This window comes from Symphalangus syndactylus, chromosome 20 (assembly GCF_028878055.3).
Source record: "Symphalangus syndactylus isolate Jambi chromosome 20, NHGRI_mSymSyn1-v2.1_pri, whole genome shotgun sequence".
In the NCBI taxonomy this organism is placed as follows: Eukaryota; Metazoa; Chordata; class Mammalia; order Primates; family Hylobatidae; genus Symphalangus; species Symphalangus syndactylus.
Genome location: NC_072442.2, coordinates 8238352 through 8258705, shown reverse-complemented (window position 1 = coordinate 8258705; position 20354 = coordinate 8238352). Strand labels below are relative to the sequence as shown.

Genomic DNA, 20354 nt, shown 5'->3' with positions numbered 1-20354 from the left:
GCAAATAAAAAGTCAAAATAAATGAATGCCGAATTTTTTCTCCCCTCTTCAAATAGAAAAGAACGTCCTATATCATTAGGAATTTTCCCATTACCTGCTGGAGATGGAATGCTTACACCTGATGCTCAGAAAGGAGGAGAGACCCCTGGATCTGAGCAGTGGAAATTTCAGGAATTAAGTCAACCACGTTCTCATACCAGCCTGAAGGTAAGCTTTATGCTGCTGAAATTGTGTCAGTTTATATTTCATTAACTTTCTTATCCTAATTGAAGTGCTAGACGACCACAGTATAGTAAAATGTAATCATTTGTATACATTTAGTTTGTAAAATTGGTTTTTTAAATTGGAAATGAGCTCTTCCCAAAGAGTGTGTTTTTTACTATTTTATTTCAAATTGTATAGGAAAAAAAGTGAAGCATTATGTCATCTTGATTAGTATACTAATGACAAAAATTAATTTCTATTTGATTTAGGCTGTGTGAGTTTAGAGTAGGGTGACTAGTGAACCTAATCATATTAGAATTGAAAATCGCTATTACCAGAAAGTCTTGGTTCATGTTAGAGGCTTTCCAGTTTAGTAGGGTTTCAGTTATAGAAAAACAAAACAAAACAAACACACTGTTCCTTCTTTAAAACCACTTCATAGCATAGTCTACAAAAATGCATTATGTTTAGCTACAAAGGCCTGGTGTAAATTAATTATAGATATGTTCTTGACCAAGAACTTGTCATTGAATAAGTGATAAATATAAACAATAATATGTGCTGAGTGGATATGAGCTAATAATTAACTTTTAAGAATATTTGAAGTTATGTTCTGTATATTTTAAAATGAAATATTCATAATATTAATGATAAAAGATCTTTTGTTACCTTATGAAATCTACTCATCACAAAACAGGCCACCTGCAATGAATAGAAATGAGTTACATGTATCTTATTTCCTTTTCCTGCTTTATTTTCCTCCGTAATACTTATCATGGTCTAAGCATGTAAAGATAGCTCTTAACAATGCTTCTAAAATACTGTCATTTACTGTATTTAGTTGCCTCTAGACTCTTCCCTAAGAACATAAATTCTATGAGGTTTATTTACTGCTGTATCCGCCTAGCACTTGGAAAAGTGCCTAGCACATTATAGGTGCTCAGAACATGTTTGTTGAGTGAATGATTTGTTTTAGATGTTAGAAAGAATCTTTGGGGTCAATATAAGTGGTCTTTCTCTCAACTCTAGAATGTAGAGGCATTCAGAATCATTCTATTGACCTTTGAAATGTGCTCAAAACCGTAAGCAGTCGATAAATATTTGATAGGTTTTCTCCCACTGAAAAGCATTTTTAACAACAGGGGTTACCTTACCTTTTCTCCCTTCTCTCTCAATTTGTTCGAAGCTAATAGTGGAATAGTGCTCAGTATTAGCCCACAGTGATGTTACCGGGCAACTCTCTCTCTCTTTTTTTTTTTTTTTTTTTTTTTTTTGAGGCAGAGTCTTGCTGTGTCGCTCAGGCTGGAGTGCAGTGGCGAGATCTCGGTTCACTGCAACCTTGGCTCACTGCAACCTCGGCTCACTGCAACCTCCTCCTGGGTTCAAGCAATTCTCCTGTCTCAGCCTCCCAAGTAGCTGGGATTACAGCACCCACCACCACATCTGGCTAATTTTTGTATTTTTAGTAGAGACGGTGTTTCACCATGTTGGTCAGGCTGATCTCAAACTCCTGACCTCAGGTGATCCACCCGCCTCAGCCTCCCAAAGTGCTGGAATGACAAGCGTGAGCCACTGCGCCTGGCTGCAACTCTTTCTTTACTCCTGTACCACAGTGGGTCTTTTAGCCTTCCTGTAGGTTTAATAGATTTTCCAAAACACTCATCTGTCAGTTGCCTACTTGCTATGTCTGCTTTCCCAAAACAAAATTAAGTAGGAGGGATACTTTTGTACAAAAAAAAGTATCCCATATGGTAACTATATTTTAATACTACCCAAAAGTGCGCCTTAAGAGATTATTATAATTCTCTTTATTTTTTAATCCACTGATAGGTTATGCCAGAACTTTACTGACAAGTTATAAACCGATTAACAAGTTATTAACAAATTATTAGTATAGACTTAAGCAGAGGAGTTTCTCGTGTCCTCCCTTGAGGAAGACTTGCTTAGTATAAGGCAGGTACTTGCCAGAGAGTTTCTAAAACAAAACCGTGTCTCTCTCTACTTGTTCTGGAACTGGAGCCACTGAATGAGATAAAGACTCAATGGATAAGGATTTCCAGGAATGGGGTGGTGCTTACGAAATGGCAAAAGTCTAGTTTGTAAATCATATTACTAGTTGGGATGTACAGTATTTTATTTTTCACCTAAGCCCTTGTCGTTCACTAGATAACTTTCTACTTTACCAGGGCTGGAAGTCAGGGGTTTAGGATTCACTTGTGGGCTATGCCACAGGTATATCACATGCCCTGTCATTTTGGTTTCTGTGTATAACAGGAATTGGACTAGACTCTAATTTAAAATATCGTTTCCCCTGAGATTGGGGATGACCTAGCCATCTTAGGGCATGTTTTGACTTCATTATGAAAAAATGGAAGGTGTAAATTTATAATTAACATTAGTGTTTCTACCACAATTTTTCTGTGAATAAGGTTAAGGTGAAAATGTCCTGTGAGAGAACGACAGAAAACTTTGTGGCAGAAGAGCAGCAGATAAGGGGATTTGCCAGTGATTGTAAAGTTATGGCCCTTCTTTGTTGGTGTATTACAAATTTCTCACTGTGAGAGACCTGTGGTGAGTGAGGTTTTAAATAATCTAATAGATTTTCTAAGAATGATGCACCTAGAAAAATGTGCAAGTTCTTAAAAAGAAATATTTGTACATATTCTTGATTCATCACAATCTCATGGAGATCGACAAACAAGTCATGGAGATCGACAAACAAATAAATGAAATAATATAACCTCAAGTATTGTTAAAGAAAGGTAAGTAAAGAGTAATTAGTAAGGATGGGTACTCATTTTGGGGTGTGAGAGAAAGCCTCTGGAGGATGACTTGCATCCTGACGTGGGGATGTGCAGGTGCATGGAAAGGTCTGGAGGAGCATGTGTTGAGGAAGATGAGATGGCAATTGTGAAGGCCCTGACGTGGGGAAGCACTTCAGCATGTTTAAGTGGTGGTTTTCTCTTCATCACACTCAGACTTTCAGTCTTACCTACTGCACCAACATGTCTTCTGTCAAGGGTGCCAAAAGAATCCATCGTTCCAAATATAATGGAAAATTCTCAGTCCTCATCTTACCTTTTAGTAGCATTTATATATTTGAATATATTCAGCTTCTTGAAATACTTCCTTCAGTTTGCTTCCATGATTCCCCGTGGCAAACACACACTGATTTTCTTTACCATTCCTTCTCCATTGCTGGTTTCTCTTCTGCTTTTGGACCTCTAAATGTTGGGGTACTCGTCACCCCTTCTTTTTACTTAATCTGGGTAGATCAAATTCCATGTCTGCAAATGCCATCTATGCATCAGTGCCCACAAATTTGAATCTACAACGCATATCCCTTCCCTGGACTCTAGACCTCTGCATCTAATTGCTTTTCTTTATAGTTTCCTCACATATATATGCTTTACCTTGCCTAGATTACCACCAGTAAAAATACCCTAATTCAAGGCCAGTCCAAATACCACAGTTTACATGTAGTCTCAGTAACACTCTAGAGACTAACACCCTGTTGATTGTCCTCAAATCGAGTTTAGAGATCAGTTCAAGAAGAAAGCAGAGGAGTTTTGTATTGCTTCATTAACAGGAATTTCGTACCGGGGACTTCTAGTGAAATTGATAAAAAGAAACTCCTTATATTAAATTATCAAAGCTGTTGTGTTAAAGAGCATATTATAAAAGTGCTATAGGCTGGACGAGTGGCTCGTGCCTGTAGTCTGAGTAATTTGGGAGGCCAAGGCAGGAGGATCGCTTGAGTCCAGGAGTTCAAAACCAGCTTGGGCAACATAGTGGGACTCCATCTCTTTTCCTTTTTTTAAAAAAAAGTTTTTGTTTTTTTTTAAATAGCTTCGTCCCCCAGGCTGGAGTACAATGGTGCAATCTCGGCTCACTGCAACCTCCACCTCCCGGGTTCAAGTGATTCTCCTGCCTCAGCCTTCCAAGTAGCTGGGATTATAGACATGCACCACCATGCTTGGCTAATTTTTGTATTTTTAGTAGAGATGAGGTTTTGCCATGTTGGCCAGGCTCTTGACCTCAAGTGATCCGCCTGCCTCAGCCTCCCAAAGTCCTGGGACTACAGGCATGAGCCACCGCGCCCGGCCTATTTTTTATATATTTTTAAAATTTATTCCTCCAGTGTCAAGCGACTCTGTCTCTACAAAATATTTAAAAATCAGCTGGGCATGGTGGTGTGCGCCTCTAGTTGCTGCTACTCAGGCGGCACAGGCAGGAGGATCAACTTGAGCCTGGGAGGCTGAGGCTATAGTGAGCCATGATCATGCCACTGCACTCCAGCCTGGGTGACAGAGTAAGTCCTTGTCTCAAGAAAAATAATGAATAATAATAGTAATAATCATGGGCTAAGGCTGAGAATGGACAAAATGTTAAGGTGAGACAGTTAATCTTACTGAATTATATTCACAAAGAAGCTACAAATAAGAAATTGGAAAACAAAAGGCCAAGTATAACCAAGACAGTCCGGAAGAACGATAAGTACAAGAACTTGCCCTACCAGGTATTAAGATTTACTATAAAGCTTAATTATTAAGGTGGTATAGTATTGCTTCATCTTCCCTTTCTCTTTCCTTTCTGCACAATTCAGTTCTAAAGGCACCACGCAGGGCAGAGGAAGGTAAGGCTTTCCATGGTGCTTAGGAGCAGGGGTGGGGTTGTTATCATCACCCAAGCAAGGCTATGAGGGTAATCCATAGGGGGTAGCCTGGTGTAGAGAGTCAGGGCCCCAGCAGCATTAAGGACATCCCTGCAGGACGGCAGCCAGGCTTGGGGGTACAAGACCCTAAACAGGATGACGAGAGCCACCCCAAGGAGAGGTCCCAGGTGTAGAGTGTCAGAGCCTGAGCAGGTGAGGAAGGCAGCATCTGTGTGTGATAGGGGGCGAGGGGGCTGGAGTGGAGAAGAAAGAAGATGCATGGGAAAAGAAGGGCATTAGTGGAGGGCTGTAGTAGCAGAGAAGAGAGACCGTAAGAGAGTTGAGCACTGAAAGTCAAGGCACAAAGGGAGTTTTAGAGTGGAAGAAGATGTCAGCAGGGTCAGCTGGTGTGGGGAAGTCAAGTAGAATGAGGACTGAATTTGTAAATTTATAGGTGTAGATTTGAGCAGTTTAAGTTGTAGGGCCAGTAACAGGAGTAACTGTAAGTCATAAAAAGAAGAAATAACATGTATAGACTACTCAAAATGGTGATTATGGTGGGAGGAGAGAAAAAGGATAACTTGAGGTGGAGATTGGCAGAGCAGAGGGAAAAGTATAGAATGGGAGAGACTGGGTTGTTGCTATGCTTACACGAAGGGTTCAATAGAAAAATTGAAGACAAGGGAGTGAAGAAAGATAATTGATATATCAGAATCCTAGAAAAAGGGCAGAGGGGAAGGGATCACATATCCCAGCTGCAATTCAGATCTCCTTCGTTGCTGGGACAGCTTCGTTTTTCCTAGTCTTTTGCTGTTACAAATAATACTGTGGTAAATAACCAACCAAGGCCTAGAAAGCAGCATGAAAATTATATGGCTGGCATAGAGCATGCACACACGTATGCATGTGTATACATATGTACTCCAAAAAAGTATTTTTTTCTTTGAAGAGCATCCTTGGTTGTTGATTATTAGTAGAATGTGACCTTTAGATCTGAGAAAAGCAATTTTAACTAACTAAACCAATTGGATAGACACCTACTTGTGAAAATTTGAGAGAGTTCTCATAAAATCACATGACTTGTGATACTTTAGTAAGCTGCTGTGAGAAGCTCTTGTTAGCAGAGTTTGGTATGTAAAGCCAGTCAATGTGTGCTGCATTCTTCAGGGGATGTGCTTAGCATGCAGAACAGGAAATGTCTAAACAGAGCCAGCGTTCTTGTTGAGAGAATTTTCCATCCTCCTCCATTCGTGGTTAAGTTCTGAAATTGTTCCTATTTCTTTAGTTTCCACAAGCTTTAATCTCTATAGTAGTTGAATCATGTCTATTGTTATTTACAATTCCTATTATAAAATGCATATGTAATTTAAAAAGTTAAAGTTCGCAGTTTTAAATAACTTTTGTGAAGTAATTTTAGACTTACAGAAAAGTTGCAAAAATAGCGCAGAGTTCCATATACCCTTCACGCAGCATCCCCTGATGTTAGCTAACCATAATACAATCATCAAAGCTATGAAATTAACTTTGCTACAATACTGTTAGGTAAACCTGTATTCGAGTTTTACCAGTTTTTCCACTAATAGCCTTTTTCCCTTCCAGAATCCAGCCCAGGATCCCATATTGCTTTTTAAAAAAAAAAATTTTATTACAGACAGGGCCTCACTATGTTGCCCAGGTTGGTCTCAAGCTCCTGGCCTCAGGTAATCCTCCTGTCTCAGCCTGCCAAAGTGCAGGGATTATAGCTATGAGCCACCACACCTGGCTTCCACATTGCATTTGTACATTATGTCTCGCCAGTCTTCCCAGTGTGTAACAGTTCCTCAGTCTTGTCTTGTCTTTCATGACCTTGAGACTTTTGAAGAGTACTGGTTAGTTGTTTTGTAGAATGTCTCTCCATTTGGGCTTCTCTGATTTCTCATTATTAGATTGAGGTTATGTATTTTTGGCGAGAATATAACAGAATCTAGTATCTTGGTGTGGATATACTTTGAGACTATGCAGATATCCTGTTTCTGCTCAAACTTTCATTCACTGATTTTAGCATCCACAGTGGATTTTGCCTACAACAATTATTAGTAAAATATTGCTAATAATTATTTTCTATTTTCTTCATTCTACATTTATTAATTGGAATTATTCTATCAGGGAGAGTTGTCTTCTTCCCTCCTTCCCTCCATTCCAGTTTGAATTCAAGGGATATATATATATATATATATTACTCTGTGGGCTATGCAAACCTATCATTTCTTTGGTTTCTCAAATTTTTCTAGCTTTGGACATTGTGAGCTCTTTCAGTTTGGCTCCTGTGCTCTTTTGACATAGCCCATCCTTTTTTGAATGCTTTCTTGCTTATTGGCACCATAAGATGCTCTAAGCTGTTGTATTTTCCCTGCCCCACTCTTAAAAATTGGACTGCTTCTCAAAGGAGCTCTGGCACATTTTTTGGGAGAAGCGTATTTAGGAACCAAGATCTAGGCATTATTCATTCATTTATTTCTGATGTGGGTTTTTCCATTAGTTTATACCTCCTTTATAGAATTTTGTATTAGTGTGCATACTAGGGTAAAATAAAAGTAGAGTTTTAAGAAAAAAATGGATTATGTGTTGTAATATTTCATATTGTTTTTGTTTATGACAGTGGATAAGGAATTTGTTCTATAAACTCAATTTTTGCTTATAAGCTTTTTTCCTCACATATATCTTCACGTGATAACTTTAGGAACCACCCATAGGTGACTGTTAGGGTTTGGAAAGAAAAAAAGGGTAAAGATTTTATTGTGTTGTATGTTGACCAAGATGCCTATTATATATGTTGAGAATAGAAACTGGTAAAGACGTAAATAAGCAGCACTTTCAAAATGACGGTGTTTAAAGCTTGTATTTTAAATGTGACTTCATCTGAGGTAATTGGCACATAGGTATTTATTAATACTTATGTTTACTGTTTAAACAGACTTTTAGAATAGGAGCAGTTGTTTAACACATTTTCTACTGAAAAAAATTACCTTTTTCACTCAAAAAAATTTATTGATGCCCACTGTGTTAGGCACAATGCCATGTACTAGAAGTGTTGTTAAGGTGCTCAGAGGTCCAAATATTTCCTAAAAGAGGCCTTTATAATTTCCTTTAAAAAGTTATTTTACTTCTCGGGAGGCTGAGGTGAGAAGACTGCTTGAAGCCAGGAATTCCAGGTTGCAGTGCACCGTAATGGTGCCTGTGAATAGCCACGGCACTTCAGGCTGGGCAATATCGCAAGATCCTGTGTCTAAAAAATTATATTAATTCAGTTTCACAATTTTTAGTAATGCTGAAGAGTATAGAGTAGGAATGGGAAGTTTCTTCAACCCTAAATTTCATTTCTTCCCTCTGTCATTGTAAATAGTTGATGTATCCTTGGCCTTTTTCTTTACAGGTACGCATAGATATAATGTCTTTTTAAGATAAGTGGGTTTATAAGTGTTTTCCTGCTGCTTGCTTTTTTTTTTAATTTAATGACATATTTGACAATCTTTCTACTTTTATATAGAGAGAGCTACCCAAGTTTTTACCTAGTTTTTGATGAAGAGAATGATTAAAAATGATGAGAATCCAGAATCAAAGATCTTATAAATAAACATTAAGTGCTCTTACCACCAAAAAAATGTATGACATGCTAGATATGTTTATTGGCTTGACTGTGGTGATTGTTTCACAATGTGTATTAAAAAAAATCACCTTAACTGTATACTGTATTTGTCAGTTATATCTCAATAAAGCTAGGGGAAAAAAAAACACATCTATTAAAGAAGAGGCAGTCTGATTCCTACAAAATGAATCATGCCTTGCTAATCTGTGTATTTTTTATTTTTTATTTTTTTTGAGATGGAGTTTCACTCTTGTTGCCCAGGCTGTAGTGCAATGGCATGATCTCGGCTCACTGCAACCTCCGCCTCCTGGGTTCAAGTGATTCTCCCGCCTTAGCCTCCAGAGCAGCTGGGATTACAGGAGCCCGCCACCATGCCCAGCTAGTTTTGTATTTTTAGTAGAGACAAGGTTTCTCCATGTTGGTCAGGCTGGTCTCGGACTCCTGACCTCAGGTGATCTATCTGCCTTAGCCTCCCAAAGTGCTGGGATTACAGGTGTAAGCCACTGCGGCCGGCCTAATCTGTGTATTTTTAAGGGCATAACTGAGAGCTAGCAGCCTTTCAAAAAGACTTTGATGAATTTCCAGACCAAGAGTATTTAAAACTGTTGCTTTGTATTTAAGAGAAACACATCCGTCTCATAGAGGGAAAATGTATAGATAGAAATAAAGAATATGAATAAATAGATTTTTATGAAAAAGGATTTGGGACCGGGCACGTGGCTCATGCCTGTAATCCCAGCACTTTGGGAGGCCAAGGAAGATGGATCACTTGAGCCTAGGAGTTCAAGACTGGCCTGGGCAACAAGGTGATACCAAATCTCTACTAAAAATATAAAAATGTATCCAGGCATGGTGGGGTACACCTGTAGTCCCAGCTACTTGGGAGGCTGAGGTGGGAGAATCACCGGAATCCTGCCAAGTTGAGGCTGCAACAAGCCGTGATCATGTCACTGCACTCCAGCCCGGGCGACAGGAGTGAGACCCTGTCTCAAAAACAAAAGAAAAAGGATTTGGATTTTGGTGATCCTTTGATCATTAGTGTTATCTAACTAATTCAGAAATGATAGAAGGAGGTGTGATAAACATTTCTGAGTATACTGCACTGGAATATTAGTATGTTAAATAGTCAAAGGGACTAGAGTAAACATCAGGAAGATTTCATAAAATGGTGTAAGTAGAAAAAAAAGGTTAAATAATGAGCTGCATGTTGATAAGTATAACACACTGATCCAAGTGGTGGCTTCCGAGCCATGATGTTACTTAAACTAGAGTGTTAAGGTCAGCTTAAGGCAAAACAAAACAAAGCTTCCAAACCCTCATTTTAAACACACTAGATAATAGATGAATCTTGTATCCTGGGAGATAGTACAAGCCAAAGTTACATCTGTGTTAAAACCTAGTAAACACATAATTTTTTTCTCTTTTATAATCTTCCCTCTTCCTAGGTCAGCAATAGTCCTGAACCTCAGAAGGCTGTAGAACAGGAGGTGAGAATGGTGCTTCTTAACATTTTGCAAAAAGTATACTAAAGTGATTAACTATTGATTACTTCCTCAACTGCTATTCTCAAGACATCAGATGCTCAGCTTGGAAGACTATTGTTATAATTCACTGAAATATAAAAGAAAATTATTTCCACTATAGTGGTTGTCAGGGCTTTACTGCGATCTGTAATTTATTCCTTCCCCAAAGTAAGCATTTTTAAATAAAGGAAAGAAAATACAAGTAAATTCTGTGAAATTCAGCCTGTTTGCATTTATCCAGCTCTATGTAATGGTATACTTTCCAGAAATACCTTCTTCAGGGCATAATGTATGTAACTTGTATGTGTCCTGAATGTGGCCTAGTGTGTCATCTTACAGTGGACTGCTTCCTTAGTTTAATAGAGTTCTTCATCTCTAGTCAGGGCACCATCCAGCTTTATTCATCAAACATCTGTTAAGAACCTACTATGGGCCAGGTACGGTGGCTCATGCCTGAAATCCCAGCACTCTGCCGAGGCAGGCGGGTCACTTGTTCAGGAGTAGGAGTTCAAGACCAGCATGGCCAATATGGTGAAACCTTGTCTCTACTAAAAATGCAAAAATCAGCCAGGTGTGGTGGCAGACACCTGTAATCCCAGGTGCTTAGGAGGCTGAGGCAGGAGAATTGCTTGAACCTGGGAGGTGGAGGTTGCAGCGAGCTAAGATGGTGCCACTGCCCTCCAGCCTGGGCAACACAGCGAGACTCCATCTCAAAAAAAAAAAAGCCTGCTACATGTCAGGCTTGATATGCTGGGCACTGGGGATAACAGGATATCTGTGACTTTCTCCTACGTGCTAGGTCAGGGGTTGACCGGGGTCCATGGAAGCCCTCTAGCATCAACAGTGGAACAGTATCCTCTTCCTTCAAAATATACTCAGGACATTCATACCTTTCCTTTAATAATTTGAATTCTCTTGAAGCTATCATTCTATTTACACTTACATGGATTTTACCTAAATGTGAGTATCTAGAGTTAAGGTTTTTAGTGTTTCCTTTGGGTCACAGACTCTTAGGAATGAAATTATTTGAAACTCTCCAGAAGAATGCATGTACACACCATTTTGTAACTCTTTTATGCCACATAGCTGTAAATCAAAAGAGTTTTAAGAACCAATGCTTTAGAGACTTACTTTTACTTGGGGAGAAAGAAATGTAGGTATAAAAGCATAATTGTGTTAATAGTGAGGGATCCTATGTGGGGCTAGTTACTTGTTTGTAGTTTTGTCTTTATTTTCATTTGGCTTAAAACCCTCAAATCTAAGAGACAAACTTACATAGCAGAGTTGCTTGCCTTTATATGGCTTATTTCAGAAGTTAGGCTACTCAGGAAAACACTACATTGGCATGTAGTGTCTGTAAGTTGAACTGAATGGGATAATTCATTTTCTCTAGTTGTAAACATAGTTTATAGTCTGTTAGAAAATAGTTATGCTGCAATGCCAGATAATCCATGATATATATATTCTATATAGCACTGAGCACATGGTGCATTTGGTAAATGGAACAACTGAAAATATTTTGAAGAGCTTATAGGCTTTTAACCTGATATCTAAAACCCATAAGAAAATGGCACAAAGACCAGATTGCTTTTACTGCAGTATCTCGAGTGAAACTGAAAGTAATGACATTTATTTTGTGTGTGTGGTAAAAACACCTAAAAATTACCATCTTATGACCTCTGATGTGGTCTCCACAGGGAGAAAAAAATGACCATTTTAACCATTTTTAAGTATGTAGTTCAATAGTGTAAGTATACAGTTCAGTAGTGTTATGTATATTCATATTATTGTAAAACAGCACCAGAGCTTTTTCATCTTGCAAATCTAAAACTCTACACTCATTAAATAATAACTTCCCTTCCAACTACTCTAGCCCCCGGAAACTACCATTTTACTTTCTGTTTCTATGAATTTGATGTCACATATTAAATAACACACATAAATAGAATCATGTAGTGTTTGTCTTTTTGAGACTGGCTTATTTCATTTAGTGTAATGTCCTCAAGGTTCATTCATGTTATAGCATGTGACAGAATTCCCATCCTTTTTAAGGCTGAGTAATATTTATTTGATTGTTTGTGTACACCATATTTTGTTTATTTATTTGTTAATGGACATTTGGGTTGGTTTCACCTTATGGCTGTTATGAATAATGCTTTTATGAATACATACCCAGAAGTGAGATTGCTGGATGATATGGTAGTTCTATTTTTAATGTTTTTAGGAACTTTCATACTGTTTTCCAGAGTGGTTGCATCATTTTACAATCCTACCAACAATGCACAAGTGTCTAATGTATTCACATCCTCTTTTTCTTGATAGTGGTCATCCTGATGGGGGCCAGGTGATGATATCTCATTGTGGTTTTGATTTGCGTTTCTCCAATGGTTAGTGGTGTTGATCATCATTTTATATGCTTCTTGGCCATTTGTGTTACATCTGTTTTTTTTCAAAGCACAGTTTAAATGTGCTCAGACATGCCATTCTTTTATATGCACTTCCAAATCTTGTACTAGCTTTTTGTGAGCATTCTCTAGTGACATGTACACCTTTCCCTAAAGGCTCTAAAGAGGAAAATGGGGCTATAAAATAAATATGTTAGAAAGAGACTTGATGACTGTGTAAGTCTCCATGTTTGACGCCACTCATGCCATTGAAAAAGATATCTTGATGTCAGACAATAGGGTTTGATAGGTTAGTGATCATTTGCAGTCAAGGGTATTGGCCAAAACAGCACAACCTGGCAAGTGACCTGTAAAGTCTAATATAAAATAGGAATTTGCAGTCTCAAGAAGCCACAGATTGAATGTGAAATAACAGCATGCAACTCCCCTGGAACTTTATGTTGAATGATTCATAATAAACGCTTTTCAATTAGGACCTCGTAAGAATTTTCCCTTGTTTTTATACATAGTCATGTGTCGCTTAACAACAGAGATACGTTCTGAGAAATGTGTACTTAGGTGATTTTGTTGTAGGAACATCACAGAGTGAATTTACGCAAACCTAGACAGTGTAGCTTACGACACACCTAAACTCTATGGTATGGCCTGTTGCTCTTAGGCTGCAACCTGTACAGCATGTACTGAATACTGTATGCAGTTGTAACACAGTGGTAACTATTTTGTGTACCTAAACATAGAAAAGATACAGTAAAAATACAATATGAAATATTTAAAATGGTTTACCTCTATAGGGCACTTACCATGGTTGGGAGTTTGCAGGACTGCAGATGCTCTTGGTGAGTCAGTGAGTGAGCAGTGAGTGAATATGAAGGCCTAGAGCATTACTGGACATTATTGTAGACTTTATAAAATGCTGTCCACTTAAACTATACTACATTTATTTAATGTTTTTCTTCAATAATTAACCTTAGCTTGCTATAACTTATTTACTTTATAAAGTTTAAATTTTTTTACCTTTTTGACTTTTTTGTAATAATGTTTAGCTTAAAGCACAAACACATTGTATAGCTCTATGAAAATATTTTCTTTATATCCTTATTCTATAAGCTTTTATCTATTAAAAAAATTTTTTTTTTTTGCTTTTTAAACTTTTTTGTTAAAAACCAAGACACACACATATTATTAGCCTTCGCCTACACAGGGTCAGGATCATCAATGTCAGTATCTTCCACCTCCACATCTTGTCCCACTGGAAAGTTTTCAGGAGCAATGACACACATGGAGCTATCACCTCCTACGATGACAGTGACTATTTCTAGAGTACTTCCTGAAGGACCTACCTGAGGCTGTTTTTAGTTAACTTTGTTATTATTTTTAAGTAGAAGGAGGAGTATACTTTAAAATAACAATGAAAATTGTAGTAAATACATAAACCAGTAACATAATTGTTTATCATTATCAAGTATTACGTACTGTGTAGAATTGTATGTACTATACTTTTATACACCTGGCAGTGCAGTAGTTTTGTTAACACACGAGTGCATTGCACTGGGGTCATATGACAGTTGCAGCATCACTGGGCAACAGGAATTTTCCAGCTTCGTTTTAATCTTATGGGACCACCACTATATATGCTGTATGCTGTCTATTATTGACCAAAACGTCATTATGCAGATGTGGCACATGATCGTATTATCTTATGAATGTACTGTTGACCAAAAGTAGTATATTTTAATTTTTAACAGGTTGATGATTTTTTTTTTTTTGAGACAAGGTCTTGCTCTGTTGCCCAGGCTGGAGTGCAGTGGTATGATCTTGGCTCACTGCAACCTCTTCCCCCTTCTGGATTCAAGTGATTCTTGTGCCTCAGCCACCCAGGTACCTGGGACCACAGGCATATGCCACTACACCCAGCTAATTTTTGTATTTTTAGTAGAGGTGAGTTTTCACCATGTTGGCCAGGCTGGTCTTGAACTCCAGACCTCAAGTGATCCACCTGTCTTGGCCTCCGAAAGGGCTGTGATTACACACATGAGCCACTGTGCTTAACCTCATTCTATCTTTAATTGGAGGCAGTTAGTGAGGTATAATGCAAGAATATTGTGCCCCTGGCCAAATGCTTTGTCCGATTTCTCATCTAAGTGCTTTTTTGCTAATCTTAGAAGCTTTATGTCACCACTGCCTGGGATACCAAGAAGAAAAACCTCTTTAAAAGATGGCTTCCCGGCCGGGCGCAGTGGCTCACATCTTTAAACCCAGCACTTTGGGAGGCTGAGGCAGGCGGATCACCTGAGGTCGGGAGTTCGAGACCAGCCTGACCAACATGGAGAAACCCCGTCTCTACTAAAAATACAAAATTAGCTGGGCATGGTGGCGCATGTCTGTAATCCCAGCTACTCGGGAGGCTGAGGCAGGAGAATCACTTGAACCCGGGAGGCAGAGGTTGCGGTGAGCCGAGATTGCGCCGTTGCACTACAGCCTGGTGGGCAACAAGAGCGAAACTCTGTCTCAAAAAAAAAAAAAAGAAAGAAAAAGAAAAGGGCTCAACCCCTAAAATCAGAGCTTTTCCCTTCTCAGCTCTCATGCTGTATCTCTGGGATCTAGTTGTCAGAAATATAGCCCACACACTGGGCTATTTTAAAGAGTGTAAAATATTTTTATGTGGTAAGTATAAAAGGGAAGTAAGTTACATATAAGCAAATCTCATGTTATTTGGATAGCCTAGGATAAATTTAAAACATAATTTTCTTCTAAGTAGATCCTGATTAACCACTTCCTTGTAGCCTGAAACCTTGGGATTGCTGAGGCATCATGGTCCCTTTCCTGTTTTAGCTTCAGCTCTCTCCCGGTTCTTTTTTTTTTTTTCTTTTCACCCCATGATATCTAGACTGTCTCCTGTTATTTTATTTCATGCTCCCAGATCCACAAATGAATTTGGAAAGTAGGCCTTTGCCACACTTCATATGTTGTGAACTTTTAAATTACTAAATACAATTTTTTCTAAGGTGAAAATAACCTGCCTTTTGTGGGGAGTAGGGGACTGGAATAATAAGGAGGAGGAAGAAATAATTTCTCTATATTTAAGAGGTAAATGAGAATTCCAAAACTGACCTCAAATTATTTATTTTTGACATAGTTTCAAAGGCATATCACTTTCTTATATAGATGAACTCAATATTCTCTAGGGCTTTCTGAATCCACCGTCTTAATGGGTTTTAAGTGCTTTCATCAACACTGTTTATCAGAGATACAGAGTGTTTATTTTGTATTTTTTAATGTGTGTTACTTTTGAAACTTTTAAACAATGAGAATTCACGTACATGATAACATGGGTGCAATCTGAGCTCACTGCAGCCTCCGCCTCCTGGGTTCAAGCGATTCTCATGCTTTAGCCGTCCTCGTAGCTGGGACTACAGGCGTGCACCACCATGCTGGGCTAATTTTTGGCATTTTTAGTAGAGACAGTGTTTCACCAGGTTTCCCAGGCTGGTCTCAAACTCCTGGGCTCAAGTGATATGCCCACCTCAACCTCTCAAAGTGCTGGGATTACAGGCATGAGCCGACCATGTCCAGCTAAATACCACTTATTTTTTAATCGAGTGTACATCAAAGCAAAGACAATGCAAATGGTGCTCAGAGGGACTTGTAGTTGTTTTCACTATCAACCTCTTTGGCTCCAGAGGTATTAAATACTGTCATTTTTTTTTTTTTTAATACTGTCAGTCTTTTTGACTCAACTCCAAACAAATGAATTTGCTGGAATTAGTAGGTTTCTATCAGATACTTTTATATTGGGTGCCAGTTACCAGTTCAAGAAAATAGCAATTTTTTTTTTTTTTTTGAGACGGAGTCCCACCCTGTCACCAGGCTGGAGTGCAGTGGCACAATCTTGGCTCACTGCAACCTCCGTCACCTGGGTTCAACGATTCTCCTGCCTCAGCCTCCCGAGTACCTGGGATTACAGGCAGGTGCCACCATGCCTGGCTAATTTTTGTATTTTTAGTAGAGACGGGGTTTCCCCATGTTGGCCAAGCTGGTCTGGAACTCCTGACCTCAACTAATCTACCCATCTCGGCCTCCCAAAGTGCTAGGATTACAGGTGTGAGCCACTGCACCTGGCCAATTTTTTTTGAGATGAAGTCTTGCTGTCGCCCAAGCTGGAGTGCAGTGGCGCAATCTTGCCTCACTGAAACCTCTGCCTCCTGGGTTCAAGCGATTCTCCTGCCTCAGCCTTTTTTATTTTATTGTGGTAAGAACATTTAATATGAGATCTACCCTCTAAAAATTTTAAGTGTACAATACATTATTGTTTTATGTGATGGGATCTTGCTGTGTTGCCCAGGCCATTGAAGCAATTCTTTATTTTTTTTTTATTTTTTATTATTATTATACTATAAGTTCTAGGGTACATGTGCACAATGTGCAGGTTTGTTACATATGTATCCATGTGCCATGTTGGTGTGCTGCACCCATTAACTTGTCATTTAGCATTAGGTATATCTCCTAATGCTATCCCTCCCCGCTCCCCCAACCCCACAACAGTGCCCAGAGTGTGATGTCCCCCTTCCTGTGTCCATGTGTTCTCATTGTTCAATTCCCACCTATGAGTGAGAACACGCGGTGTTTGGTTTTTTGTCCTTGCGATAGTTTGCTGAGAATGATGGTTTCCAGTTTCATCCATGTCCTTACAAAGGACATGAACTCATCATTTTTTATGGCTGCATAGTATTCCATGGTGTATATGTGCCACATTTTCTTAATCCAGTCTATCGTTGTTGGACATTTGGGTTGGTTCCAAGTCTTTGCTATTGTGAATAGTGCCACAATAAACATACGTGTGCATGTGTCTTTATAGCAGCATGATTTATAATCCTTTGGGTATATACCCAGTAATGGGATGGCTGGGTCAGATGGTATTTCTAGTTCTAGATCCCTGAGGAATCACCACACTGACTTCCACAATGGTTGACCTAGTTTACAGTCCCACCAACAGTGTAAAAGTGTTCCTATTTCTCCACATCCTCTCCAGCACCTGTTGTTTCCTGCTTTTTTAATGATGGCCATTCTAACTGGTGTGAGATGGTATCTCACTGTGGTGTTGATTTGCATTTCTCTGATGGTCAGTGATGATGAGCATTTTTTCATGTGTTTTTTGGCTGCATAAATGTCTTCTTTTGAGAAGTGCCTGTTCATATCCTTCACCCACTTTTTGATGGGGTTGTTTTTTTCTTGTAAATTTGTTTGAGTTCATTGTAGATTCTGGATATTAGCCCTTTGTCAGATGAGTAGGTTGTGAAAATTTTCTCCCATTTTGTAGGTTGCCTGTTCACTCTGATGGTAGTTTCTTTTGCTGTGCAGAAGCTCTTTAGTTTAATTAGATCCCATTTGTCAATTTTGGCTTTTGTTGCCATTGCTTTTGGTGTTTTAGACATGAAGTCCTTGCCCACGCCTATGTCCTGAATGGTATTGCCTAGGTTTTCTTCTTGGCTTTTTATGGTTTTAGGTCTAACATTTAAGTCTTTAATCCATCTTGAATTAATTTTTGTATAAGATGTAAGGAAGGGATCCAGTTTCAGCTTTCTACATATGGCTATCCAGTTTTCCCAGCACCATTTTATTAAATAGGAAATCTTTTCCCCATTGCTTGTTTTTGTCAGGTTTGTCAAAGATCAGATGGTTGTAGATACGTGGCATTATTTCTGACGGCTCTGTTCTGTTCTATTGATCTACATCTTTGTTTTGGTACCAGTACCGTGCTGTTTTAATTACTGTAGCCTTGTAGTATAGTTTGAAGTCAGGTAGCGTGATGCCTCCGGCTTTGTTCTTTTGGCTTAGGATTGACTTGGCGATGCGGGCTCTTTTTTGGTTCCATATGAACTTTAAAGTAGTTTTTTCCAATTCTGTGAAGAAAGTCATTGGTAGCGCTGGGCGCGGTGGCTCACGCCTGGAATCCCAGCACTTTGGGAGGCTGAGGTGGGCGGATCACGAGGTCAGGAGATCAAGACCATCCTGGCTAACACGGTGAAACCCCGTCTCTACTAAAAATACAGAAAATTAGCCGGGTGCGGTGGCAGGTGCCTGTAGTCCCAGCTACTCGGGAGGCTGAGGCAGGAGAATGGCGTGAACCCGGGAGGCGGAGCTTGCAGTGAGCCGAGATAGCGCCACTGCACTCCAGCCTGGGTGACAGAGTGAGACTCCGTCTCAAGAAAAAAAAAAAAAAAAAGTCATTGGTAGCTTGATGGGGATGGCATTGAATCTATAAATTATGGCCATTTTCACGATATTGATTCTTCCTACCCATGAGCATGGAATGTTCTTCCATTTGTTTGTATCTTCTTTTATTTCATTGAGCAGTGGTTTGTAGTTCTCCTTGAAGAGGTCCTTCACGTCCCTTGTAAGTTGGATTCCTAGGTATTTTATTCTCTTTGAAGCGATTGTGAATGGGAGTTCACTCATGATTTGGCTCTCTGTTTGTCTGTTATTAGTGTATAAGAATGCTTGTGATTTTTGTACATTGATTTTGTATCCTGAGACTTTGCTGAAGTTGCTTATCAGCTTAAGGAGATTTTGGGCTGAGACAGTGGGGTTTTCTAGATATACAATCATGTCATCTGCAAACAGGGACAATTTGACTTCCTCTTTTGCTAATTGAATACCCTTTATTTCCTTCTCCTGCCTGATTGCCCTGGCCAGAACTTCCAACATTATGTTGAATAGGAGTGGTGAGAGAGGGCATCCCTGTCTTGTTCCAGTTTTCAAAGGGAATGCTTCCAGTTTTTGCCCATTCAGTATGATATTGGCTGTGGGTTTGTCGTAGATAGCTCTTATTATTTTGAGGTACGTCCCATCAATACCTAATTTATTCAAGCGATTCTTGTGCCTCAGCCTCCGAAGTAGCTGGGATTACAGGCATACATGAAGTATTGTACTTTTTTTTTTTTTTTTTTTTTTTTTTTTGTGACAGAGTCTTGCTCTTGTTGCCCAGACTGAAGTGCAATGGTGCGATCTTGGCTCACTGCAACCTTTGCCTCCTGGGTTCAAGTGATTCTCCTGCCTCAGCCTCGCTAATAGCTGGGATTACAGACGTGTGCCGCCACTCCCGGCTGATTTAGAGACGGAGTTTCTCCATGTTGGCCAGGCTGGTCTCGAACTCTTGACCTCAGGTGATCTGCCTGCCTTGGCCTCCCAAAGTGCTGAATTATAGGCATGAGCCACCACACTTGGCCGAAGTATTGTACTCTTAACATGGATATACTATTTTATTTTTATATGTTGTGTAAAATATATTGTACAATATATTATAATTAATATGTACAATATACTGTAATTAATAGTGATACAATATTGCAACTGCCATTAAAATGATGTTGACATCAGTGTGTAATTTTATCACTAATGCGTTTCCTTTTTTGGAGAGAGTCTCGCCCTGTCCCCCAGGCTGGAGTGCGGTGGTGTGATCTCAGCTCACTGCAACCTCTGCCTCCCGGTAGCTGGAATTACAGGCACCTGCCACCACGCCTAATTTTTGTATTTTTAGTAGATATAGGTTTCGCCATGTTGGCCAGGCTGGTCTCAAACTCCTGACCTTAGGTGATCTGCCTGCCTGGGCCTCCCAAAATGTTGGGATTTCAGGTGTGAGCCACCGAGCCTGGCTGCTAATGCCTTTCATATTTTATTTTCAAATTTTCCATTTAGAAAAATCGGCCGGGCGCAATGGCTCACGCCTGTAATCCCAGCACTTTGAGAGGCTGAGGCCGGCAGATCGCTTGAGTCCAGGCATTTGAGACCAGCCTGGGCAGCGTGGCAAAACACCGTCTGTACCAAAAATACAAAAAATTAGTGGGGCATGGTGACACACGCCTGTAATTGTAGGTGCTCAGGGGACTGAGGCACGAGAATTGCTTGAGCCTGGGAGGTGGAGGTTGCAGTGAGCTGAGATTATG

General features: G+C 39.4%; 1 protein-coding gene across 13 annotated transcripts in view; it reads left to right on the top strand.

Moving 5' to 3' along the window:
• The window catches only part of SPAG9 (sperm associated antigen 9), a 158948-nt gene that overhangs the window by 76117 nt on the left and 62477 nt on the right, over positions 1 to 20354 (top strand). For 7 of the 13 annotated variants that reach the window (XM_055257402.2, XM_055257400.2, XM_055257401.2 and 4 more), the window contains one exon: positions 57 to 207. In XM_055257402.2, coding sequence (XP_055113377.1) covers positions 57 to 207 — 151 coding nt within the window. Of the gene's footprint in view, positions 1 to 56; positions 208 to 9928; positions 9971 to 20354 lie in introns of all 13 variants that reach the window. The other 6 variants (XM_055257399.2, XM_055257396.2, XM_055257397.2 and 3 more) reach the window with 1 other exon arrangement.